This window comes from Vitis riparia, chromosome 3, assembly GCF_004353265.1.
Source record: "Vitis riparia cultivar Riparia Gloire de Montpellier isolate 1030 chromosome 3, EGFV_Vit.rip_1.0, whole genome shotgun sequence".
Taxonomy (NCBI): domain Eukaryota; kingdom Viridiplantae; phylum Streptophyta; class Magnoliopsida; order Vitales; family Vitaceae; genus Vitis; species Vitis riparia.
The window spans coordinates 744,796-764,452 of NC_048433.1; the positions used below are offsets into that span (position 1 = coordinate 744,796).

At 37.2% G+C, this 19,657-nt stretch overlaps 6 protein-coding genes across 6 annotated transcripts; 4 read left to right on the forward strand and 2 right to left on the reverse strand.

Moving 5' to 3' along the window:
- Nucleotides 1-4,286: 4,286 nt before the first annotated feature.
- LOC117911260 (auxin-responsive protein SAUR21-like) lies at nt 4,287-4,946 on the forward strand. The gene has a single exon (XM_034825559.1). The coding sequence runs from the start codon at nt 4,368-4,370 to the stop codon at nt 4,653-4,655; it is 288 nt and encodes a 95-aa protein (XP_034681450.1). The 5' UTR covers nt 4,287-4,367; the 3' UTR covers nt 4,656-4,946.
- A 2,101-nt stretch (nt 4,947-7,047) lies between these two features.
- Nucleotides 7,048-7,582, reverse strand: LOC117911270 (auxin-responsive protein SAUR21-like). The gene has a single exon (XM_034825568.1). It carries the CDS (start codon nt 7,509-7,511, stop codon nt 7,224-7,226), a length of 288 nt encoding a protein of 95 aa, XP_034681459.1. The 5' UTR covers nt 7,512-7,582; the 3' UTR covers nt 7,048-7,223.
- A 2,669-nt stretch (nt 7,583-10,251) lies between these two features.
- On the forward strand, nt 10,252-10,539 carry LOC117911554 (auxin-induced protein 15A-like). The gene has a single exon (XM_034825963.1). The coding sequence runs from the start codon at nt 10,252-10,254 to the stop codon at nt 10,537-10,539; it is 288 nt and encodes a 95-aa protein (XP_034681854.1).
- Nucleotides 10,540-13,088: 2,549 nt separating this feature from the next.
- On the forward strand, nt 13,089-13,787 carry LOC117911255 (auxin-responsive protein SAUR21-like). The gene has a single exon (XM_034825555.1). The coding sequence runs from the start codon at nt 13,295-13,297 to the stop codon at nt 13,580-13,582; it is 288 nt and encodes a 95-aa protein (XP_034681446.1). The 5' UTR covers nt 13,089-13,294; the 3' UTR covers nt 13,583-13,787.
- Nucleotides 13,788-15,431: 1,644 nt separating this feature from the next.
- Nucleotides 15,432-16,043, reverse strand: LOC117911264 (auxin-responsive protein SAUR21-like). The gene has a single exon (XM_034825563.1). The coding sequence runs from the start codon at nt 15,968-15,970 to the stop codon at nt 15,683-15,685; it is 288 nt and encodes a 95-aa protein (XP_034681454.1). The 5' UTR covers nt 15,971-16,043; the 3' UTR covers nt 15,432-15,682.
- A 2,142-nt stretch (nt 16,044-18,185) lies between these two features.
- On the forward strand, nt 18,186-19,454 carry LOC117911266 (auxin-induced protein 15A-like). The gene has a single exon (XM_034825565.1). The coding sequence runs from the start codon at nt 18,280-18,282 to the stop codon at nt 18,565-18,567; it is 288 nt and encodes a 95-aa protein (XP_034681456.1). The 5' UTR covers nt 18,186-18,279; the 3' UTR covers nt 18,568-19,454.
- The last annotated feature ends 203 nt before the right edge of the window (nt 19,455-19,657 follow it).

The window sequence follows — 19,657 nt, forward strand, 5'->3', positions numbered from 1 at the left end:
TCCAAAAGGGGGGTGAAGAAGATAAGGAGAATGTAAATTCACAGGTAGATCTGAGTACACCTGTAGTTGAAGTTCGCAGATCTTCCAGGAACATTAGACCTCCGCAGCGTTATTCACCTGTTTTAAATTATCTCCTGTTGACTAATGGTGGTGAACCAGAGTGTTATGATGAAGTCTTGCAAGATGAGAATTCAAGCAAGTGGGAGTTAGCCATGAAGGATGAGATGGATTCCTTGTTGGGGAATCAGACATGGGAACTAACTGAATTGCCAGTAGGAAAGAAGGCTTTGCACAACAAGTGGGTATACAAAATAAAGAATGAGCATGATGGTAGCAAACGTTACAAGGCCAGATTAGTTGTTAAAGGGTTCTAGCAGAAGGAGGGCATTGACTACACAGAGATATTTTCTCCAGTTGTGAAGATGTCAACAATTAGACTTGTACTTGGAATGGTGGCTGCAGAAAACTTACATCTTGAACAGTTAGATGTGAAGACAGCATTCCTTCATGGTGACTTGGAGGAAGACCTTTACATGATTCAGCCAGAAGGGTTCATTGTTCAGGGACAAGAGAGTTTAGTTTGCAAACTAAGAAAGAGTTTGTATGGCCTTAAACAAGCTCCTAGACAGTGGTACAAGAAGTTTGACAGTTTTATGCATAGAATTGGGTTCAAGAGATGTGAAGCTGATTACTGTTGTTATGTTAAGTCTTTTGACAATTCTTACATCATATTACTGTTGTATGTGGATGATATGCTTATTGCAGGGTCTGACATTGAAAAGATTAATAATCTAAAGAAGCAATTGTCCAAACAATTTGCAATGAAGGATTTGGGAGCTGCAAAGAAAATCCTTGGTATGAGAATCATTAGAGATAAGGCTAATGGTACATTGAAACTTTCACAATCAGAGTATGTGAAGAAAGTTCTCAGCAGGTTCAACATGAATGAAGCTAAACCAGTGAGCACACCCTTGGGGAGCCATTTCAAACTAAGCAAAGAACAATCACCGAAGACAGAAGAAGAAAGGGACCATATGAGCAAGGTGCCCTATGCCTCAACTATTGGCAGCTTGATGTGTGCTATGGTGTGTACAAGGCCAGACATTGCACATGCAGTGGGAGTTGTGAGCAGATTCATGAGTAGGCCTGGAAAGCAGCATTGGGAGGCAGTCAAGTGGATTCTAAGATATCTGAAGGGTTCATTAGATACATGTCTTTGCTTCACAGGTGCAAGTTTGAAATTGCAGGGTTATGTAGATGCTGATTTTGCTGGTGATATTGATAGTAGAAAGAGTACTACTGGGTTTGTTTTTACTCTAGGTGGTACAATTATATCATGGGTTTCAAATCTACAGAAGATTGTTACTTTGTCTACTACAGAAGCCGAGTATGTTGCAGCAACTGAAGCTGGAAAGGAGATGATTTGGTTACATGGTTTCTTAGATGAATTGGGTAAAAAGCAGGAGATGGGCATTCTACACAATGACAGTCAGAGTGCAATTTTTCTTGCCAAAAATTCGGCTTTTCATTCAAAGTCAAAGCATATACAAACAAAATACCACTTTTATCCGTTATCTTGTTGAAGATAAATTGGTAATACTTGAGAAGATTTGTGGATCTAAGAACCCGACAGACATGTTGACTAAGGGTGTCACTATTGAGAAGTTGAAGCTGTGCGCAGCTTCAATTGGTCTTCTAGCTTGAGGACATGAGGATGAGTTGTAGGGATGAGGGATTGTTTCTTGGAGGATAGCGGTTTGATGTTGGTGATTGGACTAGTCTCCAAGTGGGAGATTTGTTGGGCTTTGTGGAGCCTAATTTTGTTTGATCTGGTTTGACGACCCGACCCGAATAATACTGCATGGCTTTTTAATGGGAGATTTATTGAGGCCTGTTGGGCCCGTTTAGCCCATTGTGGAACCACCTTTTGTAATTAAGGTTTTTTAGTATGGTGGGGTTGCCGTGTTATATATATAGAGAGAATATTATAACCGCTAGGTTGTACTCTGTATTCTTCCCTGATAATAGTGATATCCCTGCAACTCCGTGGACGTAGGCAAATTGCCGAACCACGTAAATACTGTCTTGTGCGTGTGATTGTTTTTTCTTTGACGTGTGTTTTCTCTAATTTTTGTTTCTCACGGGTTGGGAATTCGGTTTAATTCCCTACAGTTTTACCATATATACTGTAACCTTGATGGGGTTGGGCCTGTTTTTCTTCCTACTTCTGTTCAGCATCATTGAAGAAAAAGGCAACAAAAATTAGGGAAAAGTAGCAAGCTGCCAGGTTGTCATTTCCTAGTGATAATATAATCCATTTGACTTGCACCCAGGTATTAAAAATGGTCCAACTGTGAGTGGAACTAGTAGGAATCATTTCATGTGCTCTTCACAAGGGTCCGTTGCAAGCTGTTGTGCTAAAGCAGCTCACTGCCAGTGATATATGTTGATGACATGTTAACAGCAGCTTTACTTTTTCATTCAGCTGAGATATACCTTGAATATATTTGATTTTCATGTTTGTTATGGTTTATGTTCAATGTTTATTTCCATATGGGTTGTTCTTTTATGGTTCTTAATCGACAATAGGCTTCTCCTGTCTGCACATCTTGGATTTGGAGTGGGTCCCCTCCAAGAAATGGTAGGGCATCATGTGTTTCAACATTATGGTAGGTCCCCTTCAGAAGGTCTTGTGTCTCAAAAGAAAAGTTCCCAGCCCTTTCATCCATATATACACTCAATCGTAAATTTGAAATCATAAGTCTTTGATTGTCTACCACCAAAGATTTAATTCCTTCATCCTACATTTCCCCTAAAAAATTTTCTTGTTTTTTTACTATAGATATATTTGCAGTCTCCCCTATAAATCATGGGCATCTATCAAAGATCTGTGTGTTGAACGCACTATTCAAATAGAGGATCAGAGACATAGTTCTGAAATTGAAGAAACAAATTATCAATTTATCATTCCTTTTCTTCTCATCTCTTTAAGAACCACTTGACTAAATCTTACCAGAAGAAATTGGGAAGCTGAAAGCTAGTCATTTGAGGATTTGGGATGGAAAAAATTTACAATATTGTAAGGTTTTCTACATAGGAAGAAATGAATCCTTTTGTTCCCGCAGGTTAAGCTTGAGGCCAAGGGCGCTTGGTGTGCCTGCAATATGCTGCAAGTCAAACACTTGTGAGGCAGTTGGCTTTACAACACAACGATTAACCAATAAATTTGTTTAGGATTTTGGGGAGCATATGTTTCAAACCAAGAATGCCCACTTTATGAATAACAGATGCTTTGTATTTGGACTTGGAATTCCTGAAGTTCCATAGGCATATAAGTGCTATAAGCCTATAGTTTCCCTGTTTACCAACAAAATGCTATGTTCTTCCTTTTTCAATAAGTACTGATAGTATTAATTCTTCTAAAAGTTTCTAAGTCGTCAGTAGACGGCTAGAGTTTGTCCTTCAACATGGCAGTGAAACAAATCCCCAATTATTTGTACTGCACCATCTAATGGATAAGCTATCTTTTGAAAGATATAATGTGATGGCCACGCAATTAACTCAAAGCCAGAGATATCTAGGCTTCTAATTATTTGAAATTTGACAAGTGTCACTAAGATTGTTCATCTCAGAATCCAAATATTTAGGTTGCTGATGGTTGTGTGTTGCCTCACAATTGAAACATTTGAGTTTGACCACTGCAATAAAAGACTTTATCCAATTCATCATTTTCAGGGGTTTGGTGATTCTAGTTGATTTGGGTATAGACATAAACATCATAGAACCATACCATATGTTATGTTGGTATGGTGCCTCTGTTCAGTCTTTCATCTCCCAAATTCTGGCTGAAGGTTGTATTCGGCCCCAGATCCTCACTTGTCTGCTCTAATATTCAGCAGGGTGGCCTGCTATAGTTTGAAGCATTTTGTCCTTGAATACAAGAAACCTGGTCTGTAAGTTAGTCCCTGAAGTTAGGCTTTTATCCAAATTATCAGTAGGAGATACATTGCATCAGTCGGATGCATCACAAAAATAATAATTTCAAGTGGGCCTCTGCTGTTTGTTCTGTTAAGTGGTTAGCCACAATGAACCAGAAAATATATCACAATATGAATGCTATCAGAATCTTATTATTTGTTGGGAGGGCAAACCATGTGACTCTTTGTGAGTTATCTCCTTTAAGGGACCCCATTGCAGGAGCCTCTTCATCACTCATTCCACTTGCAAATACTGACCATACAGCATTTGCTCTATAAATATACCTACTCTATGGGCATAGATCCACCAAGGTTCAAAGCTTTCTTATATTCTAAAATCTTTGAAATCCTTTCCCACCATCACTTTTTGAGAAACCAAATTTGAAACTCATGGCCATCCGTTTCCAGAGGATTATTCCTGCCAAGCAGATCCTGAGACGCATTCTTCCATCTTTGGAGTCCACAAATGTGCCAAAAGGCCATGTTCCTGTCTATGTTGGAGAAACTCAGAAGAAGAGATTTGTGATTCCAATTTCATACTTGAAGCATCCTTCATTCCAAAACTTGCTAAGTCAGGCTGAGGAAGAGTTCGGGTTTGATCATCCACTGGGTGGCCTCACTATCCCATGCAGAGAAGAAGCCTTCATTGATCTAACTTACAGTTTGAACTGCTCATGAGCAAGGAGTAAGATCTCAAAATGGCTGGCTTCAAGCTCTCGTCTCTCTAACACCACTTACCCCAAAATCCAGTCCCAACAATTTTGTATTGCTGAGAAAAAGGTCTTTTTGAAGTGACAACGATATAGTTTTCTTCTATTTTTCTGTAAAGCAATTAGTTGACAGTCAAATGTCTTCATCTTAATCACACAGAAATAACCATGTTCCTTTCTCTTCTTTTCAAAAGAAAGCATGTTGTTTCTTTTCTCCCTTGTGATTCCTCACTTGCCAAGAAGATGTTTCATTTTCTCAGTTTTTCGTCTTTCCATTACATCCATCCAACAATTGGCTTCTCCTTATGTGTAAAGCACCATCATTCTAATTTGTAAAACACCCAGCTCTGACATTGAAATAAAAATTCAGATAAACATGAAAGACGTAAGCTGCCATCAACATGAAAAGTAGAGATATATTCAAGGAATATTCACAGCTGGAGGCAAAAGGGAGAACAGTAGTTAACATTGGCAGTGAGATACTTTAGTACACCAACTTGCGAGGGACACTCTCATGAAGAGCACATGAAGGGCCTTCTACTAGGGCCAAAGGCAGTAGAATCCATTTTAATACACAAGATCATTGGTTGCAGTGTTGACTTGGAAAAGTTGAATCATTAACATGGCCCTTCCTCATCTCTCTCTTCCAATTTTTGTTGAATAAAACTGAATGAACGACTTAGCCCCATGAAGATCAATTAAATATGGTAAATATTTATATATAACTTGTATCAACTCACTCTTACTAATCATGGACATATTGTCCATTTTGGGACTAAAGTACCCTTATGGTTTTAAAATAGATATAGAGGATTAAGAGTTCATATATATATATAACATAAAAACTTTTTCCCCTATCTGATATAAGATATTACAATGACCCTCCGTATAGATACAATATTTTTGTTATATCTCGTGAGATTATGGGGCAAAACAAACAAACATTCCTTGCAAAACCAAACAAACTCTCACACAAGGATTAGGGATCGACTCTAATACTATTTGTAACACCTATTTCCAATTGTATAAATATCATCTACTCTACACCCAAAGAACCCTTAGGGCTTTAAAACACATTTGTATGATTGAGAGGAGCTCATACATAGATAGTATTAGGGAAAAAGTTTTCCTTGTCTAATGTCGAATATCAATATCCTATATTATTATCATTATATCCCACAAAATTGTAGAATCAAACAAACAAATACCCCTTACTCCTAATCATGTAAATATTATCCACTCTTCACCGTAAATACTCTTATGACTTTAAAACGTGTTTACAAGATTAAAAGTAATCTATACATATATAGCACCAAGAATTTTTTTTCCCATTCAATGCGGGATATCACAACCCCCTCCTCCATATAAATACAATGTTCTTATTGTGTTCCGTAGGATTGTGGAGCTAAACAAATAGACACCTCGTATGGGGCCAAACAAACTTCTACATCAAGGACGTCAAGAATAAACTCTAATACCATTTGTAATTACTCACTCCTAATTGTGTAGATATTGTCTGCTCTAAACTAAGACCCTTATGACTTTAAACGCATTTATAGGATTAAGAAGAGTCCATACAAATATAACGTCAAGAACTTTTTTCATTATCCAATGTGGGATATTACAACCATCTCACCTCCCATGCAAGCACAACATTATCATTAAGTCCCATGAGATTACAAGGCTAAGCAAACAGACAACCCTTCTCTTGTCCCCAGTTGTCCTACCCTTGGAAATGTTTCCACCCAGTTTTCAGTTTCAAACATAATCCTATTTCTATCCTTCTCCATGGATTCAAGTTCTAAAATTCTGTCTGGGTGCTTTATCAAAGATGCAATCAACATTAATTAGCACTTCTCTAAACATGTAGATTGGTTTTTGATGATTTTGAAGAATCCAAACTGTAATAGACAAGATAAAATGGGCACCACTTGTCTTTTAGATGATGTTGAATTATGAAGGTTCAAAGAAGGCCATTCATTTGAAATTACATTTACATTTACATATACATTTGAAATCACTTCTTTTAGATGACTACTATTTCTAATCCATCAATTACAACAATAGGAATAGGATACCAAAACTAGAAATCTTTTTATTAATAACCATAATCATAAGTTGTTCTTTCGTGAAATGATGCTGAATTTTCTCTTAGTTGAAGATTTAGCCTTACCAGAATGATAGAATCCAAAATATTTAAACAAGGCACGATGGATTTTAATGGAGTAAGCCTTTAAATAGATATGTTTTCATTGATAAGCTGCAAATGGGTACTGGAAACTTATGGCAGTAACATTTACTAAATGGCTGCCAGAGGATGACAAATAACATAAGAAAAAGGTAAAGCTATGCAATTAAGATGAACAAATTTGGTTTTCAATTTGTTTTTGAGAAAAATAGAATAAATTTACATTGTTCTCTTGAGGAAAAAAGAACCCAACTCATAATTCAAAAATTGTTGGGTTGGTTTCTGTGGTCAATGGTGTTACAGATTTGGTATCCTTCAGGCTGGTCGTTATGTGACTTTCCTCCTTGCTCATGAGCAATTCAAGCCACAAGTTAGATTGATGAAGGCTTCTTCTCTGCATGGGATTGTAAGTCCACCCAGTGGATGATCAAACCCGAACTCTTCCTCAGCCTGACTTAGCAAGTTTTGGAATGAAGGATGCTTCAGGTATGAAATTGGAATCACAAATCTCTTCTTTTGAGTTTCTCCAACGTAGACAGGAACATAGCCTTTGGGCACATTTGTGGGCTCTGGAGATGGAAGAATGCGTCTCAGGATCTGCTTGGCAGGAATAATCCTCTGAAAACGGATAGCCATGAGTTTCAAACTTAGTTCTTCAAACCAAAGTGGTTGAGAGAAATGGATTTCTAGATGTTTGGGAAGCAAGAAAAGCTTTGATACCTGGTTGCTATGGCCATAGAATAGATGTATTTATAGAACAAATGCAATAAGGCCAGTTTTCTCAAATGCAATGAATGGTGGAAAGACAATTGCAATGAGGGTCCCTTAAAGAAGATATATCACAGGTCAGCACATGGTCTTGCCTCTGATGCTTTCATGTATTTGTTGGTACGTCTTGGCCTACCATTTAACAGAACAAACAGCATAGCCCTACCCAAAATTATCATCATTGTATTGCATCCCACTGATTATAATGTATCGAACTGATCATGTCGACAAAAACATAACTTGAAGGACTAAAATGCAGACCAGACTTCTCATATTAATGGACAAAATGCTACAAACTATAGCAGATCACAAGTACCAGATGTGTTATAGGTTATGACAGTACCAAATATAAGAGCAGACAAGTTATCTTCTAATGTGATGTTTTTTGCTACCATACAAGTGCGAAATTGGTGCTGAGTCTGAGTCTTCAGCCTGAATTTAGAGAGGTGACAGATTGAGTGAACTCATTGAACCGACATCATCATTCAAACGATGCTTATGTCAAGACTCAAACCTAACTGATATCGACCAAACCCTAGAAAAACATGAATTGGATAAAGAAACCTTTTATTTCAACAGTCAAGTAAAATATTTTGTGCCATATATGTATGGTATTGTTCTCATGAAGGAAAACCTGTTTTCTCTTAGAAAATAATTTCTATAGAGGGCAAAGAAAAAAATGTACATGGGATTGCATTTCCTTCCTTACAAAGTCACTGTTGTTTTTTCTTTTCATTTTCTTTTGTAAGCTCTTTTAATACATGTAGCCCATTCAAATGTGAAGTAAGGTCGAGAAAGATATCTTCTCTGAAAGAAATTCTGAGACCACCCATTGGATGATCAAATCCAAATTAATCTTCTGCCGTATGTGGTAGCTCTTGGAATGTAGTTGCCCAATTGTTGAAATATATCATGTCCTCTAACTCACTGTCCAGTGCAAATCAATCCCAAAATCATATTGCAGTCCAGGTTCTGACATGAAGTAATGATTCATGAACTAAAATAGAACATGGCCAGATGCTGGAAGACAACCAAAAACTCGTACAAATCCTCATGCTTCTCCTATTTCAACCATTGATTAGACAGGGTAATGTCTTTCTCTTCCCTCCTGTCTGAATTCCCATAAAACTCATGAACATATGCTTAGCCTTCCCTCTTAAGCACTTTTCATGCATTTCAATCAAGGAACTCAGTTGAAAGACTCCATGTATCACATTAGTAAATGGACAGACCACAGTGGAATTCATATGTTTATCTGGCTTACGGACCAGTTCATCTCTGAAAAACGAGAAACATTAGCTCCTGAAGGCTTTATCATCCACCCCCCAGGTGGTAATTGCAAATGTGTATATGTACACAATATGCCCTGCCATTTATTAGAGAACTACCAAAAAAGGACCCACTTGAAATCCCAGAGATGGAGAAACCTCCTGTCGATTTAAGAACTGTACAAAAGCTCAATCTGTATATGCATTAGAGGCATGCCTGAGAAATCTAATTCCTTTCTGTCTTCATGGGGAGGAGACAGAATGGGGACTTCATTGGCCACATTGATAACTTGGCTATTACCATTCACTTAATTACAGAGGTGCTGACATCCCATATTAGACCCTTCAAAGCTATGTAATAACAATTCATTTTCACAGCTTGAACTTACCTTTCAATCCAATGACAGACTCGAACATGATTCTCTCCTGACAAAACAGATACTGGCTTAGTTGATATGGATGTATTATGAACATTTAGGCCTTTTGCTTTTTCCATTTCCAAACAAAGAAACTGTGAAACAGCAATGGCCGAGTGTTAAGAGGAGAATACAAGGGAATGACATGATTTTTTTTTCTCCAAAAAACAAAGTCAAAGTCAAAGAAATCCTTCGTATTCTTTATGTGAAGCTCAAAACAGAGATCCATTGCTGTCATATGACATCCCAGTTTTCATTTGCTTGGAATGTTATCAGAAAGGGCGACCCTTCATATGGAATTTGGATAATCTCTCTTGGAGCCCTTCAAACTTTGACTAGAAGAAACACATTGACAAGGACGTCTGAATAATATGATATCCTATATGGATAATTTATCCCAAGCAACATCATCACATGAATTGATGGTTTGTGATTCAATTTTATTGTCTGCTAATGTCTAAAGAAATAAATTAGTGGTAATTTTCATGTTTATCAGAACACCAACAAGCTTCAGACATATATCACTGGAAGGCTATGGTTAGCGAAATGAATGTAGTCCCTACCAGTTAGTTGAAACAGCTAACATTTTCAAGTGGGCTCCTCAAGTTTGTTCTGATAATTTTAAGCAGCAGGCCATGATGAGTTGCAGCAAATAAATTTTTGGTATTAAGACCACCGGAATCTTATCATTAGCTGGTAGGCAAAACCATGTGATCCCTTGTGTTGAATGTCCATATATGGACTCTATCAAAGACTTCTCTTCACACCAAACCCATTTGAGAAACTGGCCATACAGAATTTGCTCGCTCTATATATATTCTACTCATCCTAAGGATATGGCATTCCACTGCCAAAGTTTTCTTATTCTAGCACATCTCAGAGTACCATTTTCCTTACCATTAATTTTCTCTGATCATACAAGTCATGGGTTTTCGCTTGCCTGGGATTGCTAATGCAAAGCAAGTCGTGCAGCAAGTGTGCAAGGGTGCAGAGGCCAAAAATGTACCAAAAGGCTATTTTGCTGTTTATGTGGGAGAAGTCCAAAAGAAGCGATTTGTGGTTCCAATCTCGTACTTGAAGAACCCTTCGTTTCAGAACTTGTTGAGTCAGGCAGAAGAAGAGTTCGGGTTTGATCATCCAATGGGTGGTCTCACAATCCCCTGCACAGAAGAAGCCTTTATCAATCTTACTTTCAGTTTGAACTGCTCATGAGAAGGGAAGAAGATATGCAAATGGCTAATCAGTAGGACATGTAATTTCTAACACCATTGACTTGTAATCCAGTCTCTCCAATTTTGAATTAGGAGAACTGGGTTGTTTCATTTCCACAAATTGTAAATTGTTCTATACATTTTTCTGTATAGAAAGTTGAGAGTCAAATCTCTCTACACAAAACATTCAAACAGAATCTCTTGGTTTTCCTCTTTCTCATTGATTTTGTTTCCCCTGGTCTTCTTATATAAATAGTCACCATGTATATGCACATAAAATTTGAGAAGAGTAACAAAAAAATCCTAGAAGCTAAGGCCTGCTTGATGGTTTTTAGCTCCTTCACTGCAGATACTGATGTGCATAGACCTGTCATAAATGTTTGGGCAGAATATGTTCAATTTCCATTTACTTCAACCAAAAGCTAAATCTTCAGTCTAGGAGTTGCTTTTCAATTACCATGGTCAGTGAATAAACCAGCTGTAGGCATTGGGATCTTGTTTCTTCCTTTCTTTTTATCTTCGATTTTCTCGTTTTCCCCATTCCTCGTAGCTATTAAGGCCAGAGGCTCAGCTTACTCTGTTCAAGACTATATTTGGAAACTAGTTACAGATCAACCGGTTATTATAGATTTTGATATTTTGCAATGCAGTTTTACCATATATACTGTAACTTTGATGGGGTTAGGCCTGTTTTTCTTCCTACTTCTGTTCAGCATCATTGAATAAAAAGGCAACAAAAATTAGGGAAAAGTAGCAGAGCTGCTGAGTTGTCATTTCATAGTGACAATATCATCCATTAGACTTGCACCCAGGTATTAAAATTGGTCCAACTGCTAGTGGAACTACTAGGAAACACTTCATGTGCTCTTCACAAGGGTCTGTTGCAAGCTGGTGTACTAAAGCAGGTCGGTGCCAGTGATTTTTGTTGATGTCATGTTGTTAACAGCAGCTTTACTTTTTCATTCAGCTGAGATATACCTTGAATATATGTCATTTTCATGCTTTTTACAGTTTGTTCCATGTTTATTTTCATGATCTAACATAGGATGATAGTAACCATATACGCGTTGTTCTTGTACGGTTCTTAAATTGACAATAGGCTTCTCCTGTTTGCAACTCTTGGATTTGGAGTAGCACCTGTATGGGTGGTTCCCTAAGAAATGGTACTGCATCATACGTTGAACATTATGAGTGGGAAGGCGAAGCTGCATGATCCGTCAGAAAGTGTTGTCTCTCAAAAGAAAAGTTCCCAACCCTTTGATCTATAGATACACTCGATCTCATATTTAAAATCCACTTAAGTCTTTGACATTGTCTACCACCAAAGCTTTAATTCCTTTATCCTATAATTCCCACAAAATCATTTTCTTGTTCTTTTTCTGTAGATATATATGTTGTCTCCACTATAAATCATGGACTTATCGATTTATGATTCCATTTCTTTTCATCTCTTAAAGAACCTCTTGACCAACTCTTACCAGAAGAACTTGGGAAGCTGAAAGCCAGTCATTTGAGGATTTGGGATGAAAACAATTTACAATATTGTAAGGTTTTCTACATAAGGGAAAAATGAATCTTTTTGTCCCCTCAGTTTAAACTTGAGGCCAAGGGATCTTTGTGTTCTTGCTATATGCTGCAAGTCAACACTTGTGAGGCAGTAGGGTGCATGCAACTACGAATACCAATAAGCCTATTGTTTTCCCTGCTTACATACCAAATGCTATGTTCTCTCTTTCCTTTTCCTAGAAATACTGGTAGTATTGATTCTTCTAAAAGTCACTAAATCTTCAGTAGACGGCTTGTTTTGTCCTTCAACATGGCAGTGAAACAAATCCCCAATCATATAACTACACCATCTAATGGATAAGCTATCTTTTGGAGGATATAATGTGATGGTCATACAATTAACTCAAAGCCAGAGATATCTAGGCTTCTAATCATTTATCATTTGACAAGTGTCAATAAGATCCTCATCTCAGTTGCCAAATACTTAGGTTGCAGATGGTTGTGTGTTGCATCACAATTGAAACATACTAGTTTGACCACCGCAATGAAAGACTTTATCTGATTCATGGTCTTCTGGGGTTGGTGAATCTGCTTGATTTGTGTCTAGACATAGACATCATAGAACAATAGCATATGATATGTTGGCATGGTGCTTCTGTTCAATCTTTCATTCCCCTGAAATTCTGGCTGAAACTCATACTCGGCACCAACTCCTCCCTCGGATGTAACAAGAAACATCACCGCGTTAGAAGATAACTTGTCTACTCAGATATTCAACAGGAGTGGCCTGCTATATTTTGAAGCATTTTGTACTTGAATATAAGAAATCTGGTCTCTGAATTAGTCCCTGAAGTTAGTCTTTTATCCATAGTATCAGTGGGATATACATTGCAATCAGTCGGATGCATTACAAAAATAATAATTTTAAGTGGGACTCTGCTGTTTGTTCTGTAAAGTGGTAGGCCATAATGAACCAGAAAATATATCACAGTATGAATGCTATCAAAATCATATTATTCGTTGGGAGGCAAAACCATGTGACCCCTTGTGAGTTATCTCCTTGAAGGGACCCCATTGCAGGAGTCTCTTCATCACTCATTCCACTTGAGAATACTGGCCATTCAGTATTTGCTCTATAAATATACCTACTCTATGGGTATACACCCATCAAGTTTCAAAGCTTTCTTATATTCCGAACTCTTTGAAATCCTTTCCCACCATCATTGTTTGAGAAACTAAATTTGAAACTCATGGCAATCCGTTTTCAGAGGATTATTCCTGCCAAGCAGATCCTGAGACGCATTCTTCCATCTCCAGAGCCCACAAATGTGCCGAAAGGCCATGTTCCTGTCTATGTTGGAGAAACTCAGAAGAAGAGATTTGTGATTCCAATTTCATACTTGAAGCATCCTTCATTCCAAAACTTGCTAAGTCAGGCTGAGGAAGAGTTTGGGTTTGATCATCCACTGGGTGGCCTCACAATCCCATGCAGAGAAGAAGCCTTCATTGATCTAACTTGCAGTTTGAACTGCTCATGAGCAAGGAGAAAGATCTCAAAATGGCCGGCCTCAAGCAGTCTCATCTCTAACACCACTGACAACAATTTTGTATCATTGCGAAATAGGTCTTTTTGAAGTGAAAACAACGTAAATTTCTTCTATTTTTTTCTGTAAAGCAGGTTGACAATCAAATGTCTTCATCTTAATCACACATAAATAACTATGTTCCTTTTTCTTTCTTTTCTCCCTTGTGATTCCTTATTAGCCAAAAAGAAGTTTCATTTTATCAGTTTTCGGTCTTTCTATTACATCCATGCAACAGTTTGCTTCTCCCTCTGTGTAAAGGACCATCATTCTAAATTGTAAAACACTCAGCTCTGATATTGAATTAAAAGTTCAGATAAACATGGAAGATATAAGCTGTAATCAACATGAAAAGTAGAAGACATATTCCAGGAATATTCACAGCTGGAAGCCAAAGGGAGAACAACAGTTAACATGTCCCCAACAAAAATCACTGGCATTGAGCTACTTTAGTACACCAACTTGCAAGGAACACTCTCACATGAAGTGCCTCCTACTAGGGCCCATGGCAGTAGAATCCATTTTAAAACATAAGATCATTGGTTGCAGTGTTAAATTGGAAAAGTTGAATTATTTTAAAACACAAGTGCCTCATCTCTCTCTCTTTCTCTCTCTCTCTCTTCCATTTTTTTTTTTTTATGAAAACTAAGGAACAGGCTTAGCCCCATGAAGATCAGGTAAATATGGTAAATATGTATATATAACCACTTTGAGAGACACATTCAAATGCTAATCAGAAAAAAGTCAGAAAAGATAAGGTCATCATCAATATAAACAATTGCAGAGAATGTATACCAATTAAATGTCATTTATAATATTTAGGAATTCCAATGCAATCAAATTCTATTCATAATGTCCAAGACATACTGTGAATGTTATTTTATCATCTATGTATGGTAATTGAACAAGTCTTTGATTGAAGATTTAGCTTTAGGTTCGCTTTAAGTGGTAAACTAAACATTATGACTCCCAAATGGTTTATTTATCAAACCTTTGCTCAAATTTTTGTGTTTTGGATTGCTCAACTCAAATTTTTTAGCTATCTGGTAATCTGATCTATATCAACCAACAAGTGGGGACTATATTCATTGATCTACTAAGCATAGCTCACCCATAGCATATGATAGAAACTTGTTGGTGTTCTAAAAAACACAAATTATGAGCTCATGTGATGATGTTGCTTGAAATATATTTTCCATATGGGAAATCATGTTGTTCAAAGTCCTTGTCAAGGTATTAAACAACAAAGATAAACAAAGGAAAATGTAATGGCTACTGGCAAGGAATGGATACTGATAATAAAACAATGCCCTTCTCCTGTCCCCATTTGTCCTACCATTAGAAATACCTCTACTCGGTTTTCAGATTCAAACATAATCCTGTTTATATCCTTCCCCATAGATTCAAGTTCTAAAATTCTGTCTAGATGCTTAATCAAAGATATAAATCAACATTGGCACTTCTATAAGCATGTCAACTGGTTTTTGATGAGCATTAAAGCTCCAAAATGGGCACCACTTTGAATTAGGAAGGTTCAAAGAGAGGCCATTCATTTGAAATTACATTTACATTTTGACTACTATTTCTAATCCATCGATTACAACAACAGGAATAGGATACTAAAACTTGATATGTTTTTATTAATAACAATCATCATAAGTTGTCCTTTCTTGAAAGTTGCTGAATATGGCCTTAGTTGAAGATTTGGCCTTACCAGAATGATAGAATCCAAAATATTTAAACTAAGTAGATTTGGTTTCATTGATAAGCTGCAAATGGACACTGGAAACTTATGGCAATAACTTTTACTAAATGGCTGCCTGTGAAAGACAAATAACATAAAAAATAAGTTAAAGCTAAGCAATTAAGATGAACAAATTTGATTGTCAACTTTTCCAAAAAAATAGAATAAATTTACATTGTTCTCATGACCAAAAAAGAAAAAGGAAAAAAACCCAACTCATAAATTAAAAAATGCTGGGTTGGTTTTTGTGGTCAATGGTGTCATAGCTTTGGTATCCTTGAGCCTGGTCATTATATGATTTTCCTCCTTGCTCATGAGCAATTCAAGCTGTAAGTTAGATTGATGAAGGCTTCTTCTCTGCATGGGATTGTGAGTCCACCCAGTGGATGATCAAACCCGAACTCTTCCTCAGCCTGACTTAGCAAGTTTTGGAATGAAGGATGCTTCAGGTATGAAATTGGAATCACAAATCTCTTCTTCTGAGTTTCTCCAACATAGACAGGAACATAGCCTTTCGGCACATTTGTGGGCTCTGGAGATGGAAGAATGCGTCTCAGGATCTGCTTGGCAGGAATAATCCTCTGAAAACGGATGGCCATGAGTTTCAAACTTAGTTCTACGAACTAAAGTAGTTGAAAGAAATGGATTTCTAGATGTTTGGGAAGCAAGAAAAGTTTGATACTTTGTGGATATGCCCGTAGAATAGATGTATTTGTAGAACAAATGCTATGTGGCAAGTTTTTTCAAATGGAATGAATGGTGGAGAGACAATTGCAATGGGGGTCCCTTAAAGAAGATATATCACAAGGCATCACATGGTCTTGCCCCTGATGCTTTCATATATTTGTTGGTACATCTTGGCCTACCATTTGCCAATTGATCATGTGGAGAAGGACTGAAATGCAGACCAGACTTCATATTCAAGGACAAAATGCTACAAACTATAGAAGACCACTAGTACCAGATGTGTTATAGGTTATGACAGTACCAAATGTCAGAGCAGACAAGTTATCTTCTAACGTGATGTCTTTTGCTACCATACAAGTGAGAAATTGGTGCTGAGTCTGAGTCTTCAGCCTGAATTTAGAGGGGCAAAATATTGAATGGACTCATTGAACCAACATAGCATATGGTATTATTCTAATGATGCTGATGTCTAGACTCAAACCAACCTGATATTGACCAGACCCTAGCAAAATATGAATTGGATAAAGAACCTTTTTATTTCAACAGTCAAACCAACCTGGTACTGTTCTCATGCAGGGATACCTGTTTTCTCTTAGAAAAAATTTTTTATACACGAGGACAAAGAAAAGCAAATGTAAATGAGATTGCATTGCCTCCCTTACAAAATTGTCATTGGTGTTTTTTCCTTTCATTTTCTTTGGTAAGCTCTTTTTGTACATGTAGCCCAGTCAACTAAGAAGTCAGATTGAGGAAGATATCTTCTCTGCAAGGAATTCTGAGACCACTTATTGGATGATCGAATCCAAATTCTTCTTCTGCCTTATGTAGTAGCTATTAGAATGGAAGTTGGACCAAGCATGATATTGAAACTGCAAAGCGCTTCTTCTGTCCCTCTCCAACATAAACCACAAGGTAGCCTTTTGGGATGTCTGCAGCTGTTGCAAATGTGTGTATGTACACAATGTGTCCTGCCATTTATTAGAGGACTACCAAAAAATGACCCACTTGAAATCCCAGAGATGAAGAAACCTCTTGTTGATTTAAGAACTGTACAAAGCTCAATCTGTATATGCATTAGAAGCATGCCTGAGAAATCTAATTCATTTCTGTCTTCTTGGGGAGGAGATAGAATAGGGACTTCATTGGCCACATTGATAACTTGGTCATTACCATTCACTTAATTGCATAGGTGCTGCCATCCCATATTAGACCATTCTAAGCTACGTAAATAACAATTCATTTTCAGATGGGCTCTCTATTGCTTTAACAATCCAACCAAAAAACTTAAACATGATTCTCCCCTGACAAAACAGATACTGGCTTAGTTGATATTGATGAATGTTTTTTCCAATTCCAAACAAAGAAACTGTGAAACAGCAATGGCCGAGTATTCTGAGTGTTAAGAGAAGAATACAAGGGAATGACATGGTTTTTTTTTTTTTTTTGGGAAAAAAAAAAAAGAAACAGTCAAAGTCAAAGGAATCCTTCATATTCTTTATGTGAAGCTCAAAACAGAGATCCATTGCTGCCATATGACATCCCAGTTTTCATTTGCTAGGAATTTTTGTCAGAAAAAGCGGCCCTTTATATAGAATTTGGATAATCTCTCTTGGAATCCTTCAAACTTTGACTAGAAGAAACACATTGACAAGGACATCTGAATAATATGATATCCTATATGGATAATTTATCCCAAGCAACATCATCACATGAATTGATGGTTTGTGATTCAATTTTATTGTCTGCTAATGTCTAAAGAAATAAATTAGTGGTAATTTTCATGTTTATCAGAACACCAACAAGCTTCAGACATATATCACTGGAAGGCTATGGTTAGCGAAATGAATGTAGTCCCTACCAGTTAGTTGAAATAGCTAACATTTTCAAGTGGACTTCTCAATTTTGTTCTGATAATTTTAAGCAGTAGGCCATGACAAGTCGCAGCAAATAAATTTTCAGGATTGAAACCACCAAACTCTTATTATTAGCTGGTAGGCAAAACCATGTGATCCCTTGTGTTGAATGTCCATATATGGACCCTATCAAAGACTTCTCTTCACCACCAGCTCCATTTGAGAATACTGTCCATACAGAATATGCTTCCTCTATATATATTCTACTCATTATAGGGATATGACATCCCACTGCCAAAGATTTCTTGTTATAACTCATCTCAGAGTACCATTTTACTTACCATTACTTTTCTCTGATCATACAAGTCATGGGTTTTCGCTTGCCTGGGATTGTTAATGCTAAGCAAATCCTGCAGCAAGTGCGCAAGGGTGCAGAGGCCAAAAATGTACCAAAAGGCTATTTTTCTGTTTATGTGGGCGAAGTCCAGAAGAAGCGATTTGTGGTTCCAATCTCATACTTGAAGAACCCTTCATTCCAGAACTTGTTGAGCCAGGCTGAAGAAGAGTTCGGGTTTGATCATCCAATGGGTGGTCTCACAATCCCCTGCACAGAAGAAGCCTTTATTGATCTTACTAGCAGTTGGAACTGCTCATGAGAGGGGAAGAAGTTATGCAAATGGCTAGTCAGTAGGACATGTAATTTCTAACGCCATTGACTTGTAATCCAGTCTCTCCAATTTTGAATTAGGAGAACTGGGTTGTTTCATTTCCTCACATTGTAAATTGTTCTATACAGTTTTCTGTATAGAAAGTTGAGAGTCAAATTTCTCCATACAAAACATTTAAACAGAATCTCTTGGTTTTCTTCTTTCTCATTGATTTTGTTTCCCCTGGTCTTCTTACATAAGTAGTCACCGAGTATATGCACATGAAATTTGAGAAGAGTAACAAAAAAATCCCAGAAGTTTAGGCCTGCTTGATGGATTTTAGCTCCGTCACTGCAGATACTGATGTGCATATGCCTGTCATAAATATTTGGGCAGAATATGTTCATTTTCCACTTATGTCAACCAAAATCTAAATCTTCAGTCCCGGATTTGCTTTTCAATTACCATGGTCAGTGAATAAACCAACTGTGGGCATCGGGATCTTGTTTCTTCCTTTCTTTTTATCATCAATCTTCTCGCTTTCCCCATTCCTTGTAGCTATTAAAGCTAGAGGCTTAGCTTACTCTATTCAAGACTACATTTGGAAACTACTTACAGATCAACCAGGCATTATGGGGTTAGGCCTGTTTTTCTTCCTACGTCTGTTCAGCATCATTGTATAGAAAGGCAACAAAAATTAGGGAAAAGTAGCAAGCTGCCAGATTGTCATTTCATTGTGATAATATAATCCATTTGACTTTCATCCAGGTATTAAAATTGGTCCAACTGCGAGTGGAACTAGTAGGAAACATTTCATGTGCTCTTCACAAGGGTCTGTTGCAAGCTGGTGTACTAAAGCAGCTCAGTGCCAGTGATTTTTGTTGATGATATGTTGTTAACAGCAGCTGTACTTTTTCATTCAGATGAAATATATACCCTGAATATATGTGATTTTCATGTTTATTACAGTTTATTTGAATGTTTATTTTCATGATCAAACATAGGATGATAGTAACTATATACGGGTTGTTCTTGCACAGTTCTTAAATCGACAATAGGCTTCTCCTGTTTGAAACTCTTGGATTTGAAGTGGGTCCTG

Coding starts and splice junctions, on each gene's coding strand:
- LOC117911260 (XM_034825559.1), top strand. CDS start 4,368: ATGGCCATCCGTTTCCAGAGGATTATTCCTGCCAAGCAGATCCTGAGA.
- LOC117911270 (XM_034825568.1), bottom strand. CDS start 7,511: ATGGCTATCCGTTTTCAGAGGATTATTCCTGCCAAGCAGATCCTGAGA.
- LOC117911554 (XM_034825963.1), top strand. CDS start 10,252: ATGGGTTTTCGCTTGCCTGGGATTGCTAATGCAAAGCAAGTCGTGCAG.
- LOC117911255 (XM_034825555.1), top strand. CDS start 13,295: ATGGCAATCCGTTTTCAGAGGATTATTCCTGCCAAGCAGATCCTGAGA.
- LOC117911264 (XM_034825563.1), bottom strand. CDS start 15,970: ATGGCCATCCGTTTTCAGAGGATTATTCCTGCCAAGCAGATCCTGAGA.
- LOC117911266 (XM_034825565.1), top strand. CDS start 18,280: ATGGGTTTTCGCTTGCCTGGGATTGTTAATGCTAAGCAAATCCTGCAG.